Source organism: Macrotis lagotis, chromosome X (genome assembly GCF_037893015.1).
Source record: "Macrotis lagotis isolate mMagLag1 chromosome X, bilby.v1.9.chrom.fasta, whole genome shotgun sequence".
Classification (NCBI taxonomy): Eukaryota; Metazoa; Chordata; class Mammalia; order Peramelemorphia; family Peramelidae; genus Macrotis; species Macrotis lagotis.
In genome coordinates this window covers 191,134,848-191,146,402 of record NC_133666.1, presented here as the reverse complement: position 1 = coordinate 191,146,402, position 11,555 = coordinate 191,134,848, and the positions used below count along the sequence as shown (strand labels likewise).

Genomic DNA, 11,555 nt, shown 5'->3' with positions numbered 1-11,555 from the left:
AGCTCTCAGCTGAGAGCAAGGGGAGGGGTTGAGATGAAAAGATTTGAAATAGTTTGGGGAAGTTAATGGTAAGTCAATCAGTAGGGAATAAAAATATTGATTTGTAGCAGTTGAGCACCAAGTTGAGATTAGACAGCATAAATTTATAATGGATTCAGCTATCAGGCAGGCCAAGGAAATTGTCTAACCACATTCAGCAGCCCAGGATAGGAATAGAGAAAGAAGGAAGATAGATGAATGATAAAGACAGGATTTATTAAGTTCTCATGTACCAGGCATTATGCTAAATCCCATGGACAGAAATCCTATCCTCATGAAATCGTTATTCTTAATTGGGGACAAAGACAGCTATAAAGAAGAGCTGGGTGGGGTCCAGGAGTAATCAAAGAAGAGCACCGTGGCTTTGTTTTGGGTAAAATACAGTTAAAAACTGTATTTGTATTGGGTGGAGCCCAAGGTTTTGATAGAGAAGTTTAAAGACTTTAAAGTTTAAGGACAGGAGATTAGGTAGCATGGTGGTTATTGATGAGAGTAACTCAATCTGTTGTGGAAATAAGACAAAGGAATAAGGAACTAAAAGAGTTGTAAAGCACTGATGGTAAATTGAAACTGTTAACATGATGGTCTGGGATCATATACCTCCTAAGCTGTTTCTAGCCATGTGATCCCAGGACAGTCATTTTAAAGCCTTGCTGCTTCTGATTCCTGACATCCATAAAACGAAGGGCTGAAGTCAATGGCCTCCAAGGCCTCGTCCAGCTTGAAATCAATGATCCTAATAGACATTATCACTCTGCTTCCCCTTTTATTGGAGGAGTAGGAAGACCTGCATATTCAAGATATTTATATAACACTTCAAGGAATTGACTGCAAATTAAGTCATCTGGCTTTCATTTCGCCATTGAAACAGTAGCTTTCAGTAACGTCAGAAATAATACAGGCCCAGAGTCTAGAATCTTGTGTTTGGACCAAATTAGGGCTGAACTGAAATTTCCCCACATCCCTTATTGCCTAGTCCACAAAATAATTAAATCTGGAAGGTACTAACCAGATGATAAATAGTATTTATATAGGACTTTACAAATATCTTACTTTCATAGTGATCCCGTGATATGACATTTACTGGGATCCCCATTTTTACAAGCAGGGAAATTGAATACATGAAGTTAAGCGATTTCTCCAGGATTACACTAGAATACATGGGTCTTCCTACTCCTTCCAGGGTAAAAGGGATCCTTCCTATTAGGATCATTGATTGCCAGTTAGAAGTGGCCTTAGAAGTCCCTTCTTTTTTCACAGGAGGTAATGGGAAGGATGAAGAGACAATTTCAAATTCCTGTATTTGAATTAATACCTTCCCAGGCTGGGTTTAATTTACATCGTCCTCTCTTCAAGCCCAGCACTCTGGATCTTTATAACATCTGGCTCATCCAACCTTCTCATTTGGTGGATAAGGTCCACAATATCATATGGTTTGTCCAGGGTCATCATGCATGTTCAGTAAATGGAAGAACTGGGAGTCTTTTCCATTCCATTGTATTTGTTTGTTTTTAAATAGTTATAATTGTGTTTGCACCGGGCCCTCAGACCGTCCCATCCCCCTTCTGGGCGCAGTATTTTTCAGGGCGTGGTCAACGCTGAGGGCAAAGGTGCAGCCTTCCCCGGCTGGCCTGAGGCATCAAAGCAAGTACACACCCACCCGCATCGCCCTGGTTATACGCGATTTTTAAGGGATTTTTAAGACTTTTTTTTTCGAAAGTGCATAAAGGGCCTTGGGCAAGCCACTTAAGCCCACTGCCTAGCAAAAAAAAAAAAAAAACTAAAAAAAAAAGAAAGTGCATAAAGCGTGTCAGCGAGAAGGAAAAAGCAGCAGCCGGCTCAGAGAAAGGAATTAAAGGACTTCGGCAGCCGAGCCAGCGCCCAGACAAAAAACGGCGAATCTCCGGGGCGGGCATCCTCCATCCGCTTCGGGGATTGGCCGAAAGTGCAACAAAGGAGCAGGGGCGCGATCGCCCTTCCCGACCAATCCCGCGTAGCCGATGGCGTGCGCTTCCTTGTGACGTCATCTCGCCGCGCGTGCGCCGAGGGGGCGGGGCTCGGAGAAGGGACGTCCGGTATAAGATCGGGAGTACCCGCCGCCGCGAGGCCCGCCGGCTCTCCTGCGGACGTTAACGGCCTCCAGGTGAGCTGGGCGGCCTGCGTCCTCGGGCACGTCTCTCGGTGGGCGGCCAGCTTTGGTTTCTCTTGGCAGCGGGGCCTGGAGGGGAGAGGAGACACAAGGGAGGAACGATCAGGTTGTGAATGAAGGCGCCCATCTTCAAAAAGGAGCTTCACCTGGAGCTCTTGTGAAGGCGGATCCCTCCGGGGAGCTGTAGGGGGAAATGCTGGAGAAGGAAAGCTGTGCATAGCTAATAAGCCGGTACTTTGGGAGTCTTAGAATAGAAACTGAAATCATTGGACATTTATTGTGAGCCTCTTCTTCTGACTATAGGAACAACATTGTAACTTCAGCTGTGTATAATTCATCATTCAGCACTTTAGGATCTTAGAATAGAAATTAAAATCAGCGAACATTTATCGTGAGCCTTTTCTGACTATCGAAATGGGAGAAAAAAGACAAGTGGCCAACTGTCAAGGAGTTTACAATCTTGTTCTGCCTGTTAGGACAGATACAGAGCAGTGATAACACTTGTTATATGATAATTGCATAGAAAAAGTACGAACAGCGATTGGAGAAATCAACAATTTATTTGTGAAGCACCGAGCACTGGGGTCTTTTTTTTTTTTAGTGTTTGCAAGGCAAACGGGGTTAAGTGGCTTGCCCAAGGCCACACAGCTAGGTAATAAGTGTCCGGATTTGAACCCAGTTACTCCTGACTCCAAGGCCAGTGCTTAATCCACCATGCCACCTAGCCGCCCCTGCACTGTGGGGTCTTGAAAGAAGGAAGCTAGAGAAGGGATTTACATCAATCTAGGGAGAGGTGAATTGTAAAGGAGCAAAGAAAGGCAGGATATAATTGAATATCTGCACAATCTCCCTTGAGTATAGCCTGAGAAAAACTGCAAAAGTACTAAAGGATTTTGTATTTTAATCTACCTAATAAGGGGGAGCTTTGAAGGTCTTACATGGGAGAGGAACTTGGTGATCATATAGTTTTTGACAGTGGTTTGTTTGAATAGTTTAAATTCAAATCTGGCCTCAGACACTTAATAATTACCTAGCAGTGAGGCCTTGGGTAAGCCACTTAATCCCATTGCTTTGGAAAAACTTTAAAAAAAATTAAGGCTCAAAAGAGACTGAGCCAAGGTCATACAGGTATTCAGTGACAAGAGCTGAACTGAGGACCAAGAGAAGAATGAAGAGAGCAGAGGGAAATGGAGAGGAGAGCTGAGAGAGTTTGAATAGTTTAAGGGAATGCACTACTATAAAAACAGTCAATAGTTAATATAAAATAACTGTGACAGCAATAATTAGTAAAGAAAACTTTAAGTGAATGTTCTGTGATCAGTTCTCTACTCCTAAACAACATGACTATGTAATTGAAAGTAAAATTTATCAGAGAAATTCTCTTAGAACAGATGGGAAGTAAAGGATAAATAAGATTTGGATAGCCATTTCATTCTATCCACTTAGTATGTAGGGTAGAATTCAATGTAGGATTTAGAGTTGGAAGGAGCCTTAGAGAGCATTACTAAATACCTTCACTTTACACTTGAGTAAACTAATTCCCAAAGTGGTTGAGTCATTTGCCCAAGATCACTCATATAACAAGTGAATTGAAAGTTTAGATTAGAATCCAGGGCTTTTGAAACCAAATTTAGTGCCGTTTTGGGAGCTGAGTTGATGAGTTCATATTATGGAGGGTTTTGAACTTAAACTGATAGGTCAAGCATTGGCTACTTACTTGCCTATTCTCATCCTATTACCATTTATCCTTTCATCTTGCAGACTCTGCAAGACTCTGCATAAAACTTCTGAGATTTTGGAAAACTTGAAGGCAGAATGAGAACTCTAATCTTCTCAGGATAGGAGATGAAGGGGTAGGAGTTATGAAGAGATGAAAAAAGGAACAAAAATAGAGGGTTTCAAGGATGAATTTTGCAGTTTTGCTTAGTGCCCTCTGCGACCTCATGCTGAAGATAGACATTAATTTGCTTACTTTTGACAACAGTGAGCAATGCCTGTGGAACAGTGAAAGAATACAATTAAAATTATGGCAGTTTGCAGGAGAGATTTAAGAAGATGCTGAAAGCAAGAAAATTGTTTAACTTTTCTTTCACTTTTTGTAAGAATGGGGTTAAGTGACTTGTCCAAGGTCACATAGCTAGGTAATAAGTGTCTGTGGCCAAATTTGAACTCAGGACCTCCTGACTCCAGGACCTAGCTGCCCCAAGAAAATCGTTTTAAATGAGATAGCCTGTTGACTTAACATTTGAAGCAAAGAAAAAAAGGAAGAGATTGAAATAACTTTAAAAGAACAATAATCCACAAGATTTGGTGTGAGATGAGAAATAGCTGAAGGAAGAAAAAATTCTAACTTTTCAAACCCAGGTGGCTGGAAGAATGTTGTATTTTAACGAGTAGGCAAGTTTAGGGTAGGAGCTATTTTGAAGGGGAAAGTAGATAGTTATAAAATGAGTTTGAAGTAATAGGCATTCAAATGTTAGGGAAATTGTTAGGAATATGAGAACTAAAAAACCTGAGCACAAGATTTTGGACAAATTGCTTACCTTCTTTGGGCCTTAGTTTCTACAGTTTCAGTTCAGATTTCAGGCCTGCCACCTACTACCTATGGGGGTTTTTAAAAATTATTTTCGAAATTGCCATTTGAAAAAAATCTTTAAAAGACTGTAGAATGGAAAATTGAGGGCCTGATTGAATGTCCATGTTTAGAAAATAGGATCATAGGTTTAAAACACAGAACTCAAAAGTCATTTTGACCAACTGCTTCAGTTTAAAAAATTAAGGCCCTGGGGCAGCTAGGTGGTACAGTGGATAGAGCACTGGTCCTGGAGTCAGGAGGACCTGAGTTCAAATCTGGCCTCAGACACTTAATAATTACCTAGCTGTGTGGCCTTGGGCAGGCCACTTAACCCCATTTGCCTTGCAAAAAGACTAAAAAAAAAAAATTAAGGCCCAAGAAAGACAGATTTAATCAAGGTCATATAGGTATTCAGTGACAAGAGCTGAACTGAGGACCAAGAGGAGAATGAAGAGACCAGAGGGAAATGGTGAGGAGAGCTGAGAGAAGAGAGAGTGGTGTGGATACAAAAGGAGAGAGGATGGATGGTGTCATGGTCATATGGTCCAATGAAATGAGAGTGAGAGAGCCCACAAAGTTGTTGAAAATTTTGCACCTTAGGGGAAGGGAAAAGAACCAGCATTAAGTGCTTATTAACTCATTTTATCCTTTGCCCAGGGAGGTTGGCTCTATTATCTTCATTTTACTATTGAGAAAACTGAGGCAGAGATAAGTGACATGCCCAGGGGCATTCCCCTGGAAAATAGTTAAAGGCCAAATTTGAGCTCAGATTCTTTCCAAGCCCAGCACTTCCCAACATCACCTAATTACTCTTATTAGAAAGTCATTGGGAGGGCAGCTAGGTGGCACAGTAGATGTAGTAGTTCAAATTTGGTCTCAGACACTTAATACTTAATTAGGAAGTTACTTAAGCCTGATTGCCTTGAATCCAGGGTTCTTTCCAGTCATCCTGATCCATGTCTCTCTACTGGAGCCAGATGGCTCTGGAGGAGAAAGCATGTGCCTGTCATGGCATTATCTCCCTGCTGTCGCAGTTTTCTTTGAGACTGAAGGACAAACATCATCATCAATCTTAAGAGGAAGAAGAGAATTAATATGGTTACTTAGAGCCAAATCTATTAAATGTACAATAATATGTTTAAAAAAAACCATGTATGGGGCAGCTAAGTGGCACTGGCTCTGGAGTTCAAATTCAGCCTCAGACACTTAATGACCTAGTTGTGTGACTTTCGGTAAGTCACTTAACCCTTAAAAAAAACACCACATGTGAATACTTTAATTAAAAATGCTAACCATCATCTGAATCTTCAGTGAGACCTAAGGAGAAGGGAGGTGGAGAACCACAGTAGAACAGTCAGACGTACAACATTAATCAGTTAAATTCCCTTGTCTTATGTGAGTACATCCTCAAACAATTATAATAACATCAGATGTCATCATAGTAATAATAATGAAAATTTTTGAAATACTTTGAGAATTACCAATTTTTTAAATTTATTTTATATTATTATAATCTTATTGTGAGAGTAATCATGAAAAGTGCACTTCAGTCTGTGTTCAAATTCCAATGGCTCTGTCTCTGGAACGAGTTACCTAACCCCATCATAGCCACCAGAGAAGTTGCTTCAATATTTTTCCCATGGTTGTTATCACTAGCTGTATTATCTGCCACTTTATTCCTCCCCACTCTCATTCTCTCTCTCTCTCTCTCTCTCTCTCTCTCTCTCTCTCTCTCTCTCTCTCTCTCTCTCTCCCCCTCTCCCCCTCTCCCCCTCTCCCCCCTCTCTCCCTCTCTCTCTCTCCCCTCTCTCTCTCTCTCTCTCTCTCTCTCCTTTCATCCTGTCCCTGTTCAGAAGTGTGTTGTATTGTATCTGAGTACCCTCTCCATGATCTTCCCTCTCTTCTATTACCTACTCCCCTCATTCTCCTTATCCCATACTTTTTCTCTCATTTTTCTCTAGGATAAGATAGATTTCTATACCCTGTTAAGTGTCTATGTTATGTCCTCTCTGAGCCATTTCTGATGAGACTGAAGGCTCACTCATGACCCCTTGCTTTCCCCCATTCAACTCCATTGTCAAAAACGTTTTCTTGACTCTTATGTGAAATATCTTAAGCCCTTCTTCCTCCTATCCTTCCTCTTCCTCCTAGCATTTTATCACCCATTGACTCTCTCTTTTTACTGTTATACCATTATATTCAGCTCCTTCCTGTGCCTTGTCTATATATGCTCCTTGTAACTACTCTTATGAATGAGAAAGTTATCAGTATCAGTTATCAATATCTTCTTCACATACAGGAATACAAACAGTTCAACACCATTAAGTTCCTCATAATTAGTGCTTCTCATCCACCCCCTCTGTGGTTCACCTGAATCCTGTAAGTCCATCTTTTCCCCTGAAAGAGAATGTTCAGTTTTTTTTCCTGGGTAGTTGATTCTTGGTTGTAAAGCAAGATCTTTTGCCTTTCTCATATTCCAAGCCCTATGAGCCCTTAATGTAGATGTTGCCAGATCCTGTGTAATTCTGACTATAGAGCCATGGTAGATGAAGCACTTGTTTCTGGCAGCTTTTAGTCTTTTCTCTTTGACTTGGGAGTTTTGGAGTTTGGCTATATTACCAATATTGACATAGAGATCCAATATGAACCTTTACTATTGAGAAAATGGCACCAGTAGTAGACTGAAGGCAGTGTTGCCTCGAACTTGTGAGTTTGTGTAAAAAAAAAAACTATTAAGTATAATAAAATGAAGAGCAGTAAAAAAGATGTCTATAAGCTTTTTTTTGTTTGTTTTTTGCAAGGCAATGGGGTTAAGTGGCTTGCCCAAGGCCACATGGCTAGGTAATTACTAAGTGTCTGAGGCCGCATTTGAACTCAGGTACTCCTGACTTCAGGGCCGGTGCTTTGTCCACTGCGCCACCTAGCCACCCCTGTAAGTTAATTTTTTGTCCCTAATTTAGATGCTTTCTTTTTTTCAAAAAGTCTAGACTACATTTTGGAGATGTTTACTGATAAACGGAAGAGGAAAGAGGATAAAATCTTGAGGTAGTAGCATTCTACTTTGTACATAGTTGATACTCAAATATTTACTGAAAGAATATTCGCTTAATGATCTGTTTCCTTTTGTAACTATGAGTGGAGAAAATTTTAAGATGATGATGATGGAACAAAAATTTTGTAATCTTCCCTTATCTCTCCTTGACACCAATTAGCTATTAGTAATAAAAGGAAACCTTTCCTCTTCTCATATTTTTCTTTCTCCTCTCCCTTTGTTTTTCTTTTGCTCTCAGAATGAAATGCTAGAACTTAGAATTTTGCCCACTATTCTTTCCTCGATTATCCTTAGAAAGCTTCATCTATTTTAAAGAATACCAAATCTATATATCTAACTTTGTTAGGTTTCTGTGTCTCTAGCTACATAGAAACATTTCCACTTAGATAGTCTAATTCACCTGAAACTTGTTTGTTGAAAATTGAATTGCTCCCCACCTCCTTCAAAACTGTTATCTGTTCCTTATTCTATTACCACTGTCAAACTGAGCATTTTTGTGGTTACTTTGATTTGATATTGCCTACTGAAATTTATGTCACTTCTAATCTCCTTTACCTGCTCTTTGGATAGTAGCCAAATGTATTTGCACCAATCAGGACATAGTCAGGATTTTGTCTTATTGCCATTTGTATTAAGGTACCATCTTCAGGAATACATTATGTCTAAAAACAGTACTCACCTGTATTATCCAATTCAACATTTATTGAAAACTCATTATGTGCTAGCAATATATTCCTGCTGTGCTTAGACCCACAGTTTCAGGTTATATTTGATTCTGCCCTTATGTCTAATGTATTACCACATCTTACTCATTTTCCTTTGCTTTCTCTTAACACTTACCCCCCGGGTAGCTAGGTGACGCAGTGGACAGAGTACCGGCCCTGGAGTCAGGAGTATCTGAGTTCAAATCCGGCCTCAGACACTTAATAATTATCTAGCCTTGTGGCCTTGGGCAAGCCACTTAATCCCATTGCCTTGCAAAAACCTTTTAAAAAAAGAAAGACATTCTCATGTTCTCATGGGTACTATCTTGTTGATCTCTGGTCCTTTGAAGTTCCTCTATTCTTAATCATCATCTCATATACAACTCTTTGAATAGTATTTCAAAAACTACATCTTAGGCAGACTCAAAAACTTTTTGAAAACCATTATAAAACACTTTTCACACAAATTAAATCAGATTTAAATAACTGGGCAAGCATCAACTGTTCATAGATAGGTAGAGCTAATATAATACAAATGACAATTCTACCAAAACTAAAATACCTGTTCACTGCCCTACCAATCAAAATTCCCAAAAATCACTTTAATGAGTTAGAAAAAGTTGTAAGTAAATTCATATGGAGAAATAAAAAGTCAAGAATTTCCAGGGATTTAATGAAAAGTCTACCAGATCTAAAATTATAAAGCATCAGTCATCAAAACTGTTTGGTATTGGCTAAGAAATAGTGTTGCACCAATGGGACAGACTAGGTGCAATAGCAGGAAAGGATTATAGTAATCTGCTGTTTGATAAACCCAAAGAATCCAGCTATTCAGATAAAAACTCTCTTTGATAAAAACTGCTGGGAAAATTGGAAGTTAGTATGGAAGAAACTTAAGATTAGACCAACACCTCACACCTTTTACCAAGATAAGATCCATATGGATACAGGATTAGACATAAAAAACAATACTATAAGCAAATTAGAAGATCAAGGACTAGTTTACCTGTCAGATCTATGGAAAGGGAAGCAGTTTATAAATAGATGGAGAACATCACTAAAAACAAACTAGATGATTTCAATTACATTAAATTAAAAAGCTTTTGCACAGATAAAACTACTGTAACCAAGATCAAAAGAAATGTAGTAAACTGTGAAATTATCTTTACAACTAATGTTTCTGACAAAGGACTCATTTCTAAAATATACAGAGAACTGAGTCATATTTTTTTTTAAAAAAAAAGCCATTTCCCAATTGACAAATGGTCAAAGGAGATGCAAAGGCAATTTACAGATGAGATCAAAGCAAATCCATAATCATATGAAAAATTGCTCTAAATCATTACTTATTAGAGAAATGCAAATTAAAGCTTCTCTGATTTCCACCTCACACCTCTCAGACTGGCCAATATGACCAGAAAGGATAATGATCATTGTTGAAAGGGTTGTGGGAAATTTGGGACAATATTATATTGTTGGTGGAGCTGTGAACTCATCCAACATTTCTGGAGACATATTTGGAACTATGCCCAAAGGGCAACAAAAATGCGCATACCCTTTGATCCAGTAATACCACTACTGGGCCTATCACCTGAAGAGATGATGAAAAAAGGGTAAAAACCATCACTTGTACAAAAATATTCATAGCAGCCCTGTTTGTGGTGGCAGAGAATTGGAAATCAAGTAAATATCCTTCAATTGGGGAATGGCTTAGCAAACTGTGGTATTTGTATGTCATGGAACACTATTTTCTATTAGAAACCGGGAGGGATGGGAATTCAGGGAAGCCTGGAGGGATTTGCATGAACTAATACTAAGTGAGATGAGCAGAACCAGAAAAACACTGTACACCCTAACAGCAACATGGGGGTGATGATCAACCTTGATGGACTTGCTCATTCCATCAGTGCAACAACCAGGGATAATTTTAGGCTGTCTGCAATGGAGAATACCATCTGTATCCAGAGAAAGAACCATAGAGTTTGAACAAGGGCCAAGGACTATTACCTTTAATTCAGGGAAAAAAACTAATATCTTGTCTGATCTTGTTAACTTATACTTTGTTTCTTCCTTAAGGATATGATTTGTTTCTTCCTTAAGGATATGATTTCTCTCCTCACACTCAATTTGGATCAATGTACAATATGGAAACAATGTAAAGACTGACAAATTGCTTTCTGTTGGGAGGTGGGGGGAGGGAAATAAGATTGGGGGGAAATTGTAAAACTCAAAATAGATAAAATCTTTAATAAAAAAATCTACATCCTACTTTCATTTAATGACTTGTTTTACCTTATTGCCAGGATTTCAGATTCAAACTCCTGTCTTCTCTAGCTTCATCTTTTGTAGCTTCCTAATTCAGTCCCTTTGTTTACCAAACTGACCCACTTTCTATCTCCTTTAACACAGCTTGCTCTGTGAGTCTTGACATATGCCATTTCTCTCAAATGGAATTTGTGTTTTTCCCCCCTACTAATTTATTTCTCTAGGCCTACTCTAAGGAATCCTCTTAATTTAAACCTTCATTTAATTTCTCTATTGTGTCTACATACACAATGTAAATTTTGTACGAAATCTGCAGTATAATATCCTCATTTGCTATTTTATTATCATATATATATAGAGAGAGAGAATCTGAATTTTTTTAAAAAATGTAATAAATTTTTAGTCATTCTTTAGACAGACATTCTTCATGGGATTGGATTTACCAGTTAGATTTCTCGTGGACTGTTGGAATTGGTAAACCAAGTAATATTAAGTGTTGTTTGTTTGGAGAGGAGGTATAGCAAGGAATAGAATCAGCTGTTTATGAATATTCTTATTAGTGCAATTGACTTTCAATTTATTTTGCAACTTTGCAGTTTGTTATCTTAGGCCAATGACGCAAGAATGCTGGTTGGTCAAGCAGGACAGCTACCACCAACGAATCAGATTGCCACATTTAGAAACAGTGGTGATAGGACGTGGTCCAAAGACCAAGATAACTGATAGGAAATGTTCACGACAGCAAGGTAAGTAATGGCTACAGCTAATCTA

At 39.0% G+C, this 11,555-nt stretch overlaps 1 protein-coding gene across 7 annotated transcripts in view; it reads left to right on the top strand.

Moving 5' to 3' along the window:
• Positions 1-45: 45 nt before the first annotated feature.
• The window catches only part of APTX (aprataxin), a 33,721-nt gene continuing 22,211 nt past the window's right edge, over positions 46-11,555 (top strand). The window contains exons 1-2 of one of the 7 annotated variants that reach the window (XM_074207391.1): positions 46-68; positions 11,381-11,530. In XM_074207391.1, the coding sequence (XP_074063492.1) occupies positions 11,398-11,530 (133 nt within the window). In that variant the 5' untranslated portion in view covers positions 46-68; positions 11,381-11,397. The other 6 variants (XM_074207386.1, XM_074207387.1, XM_074207389.1 and 3 more) reach the window with 6 other exon arrangements.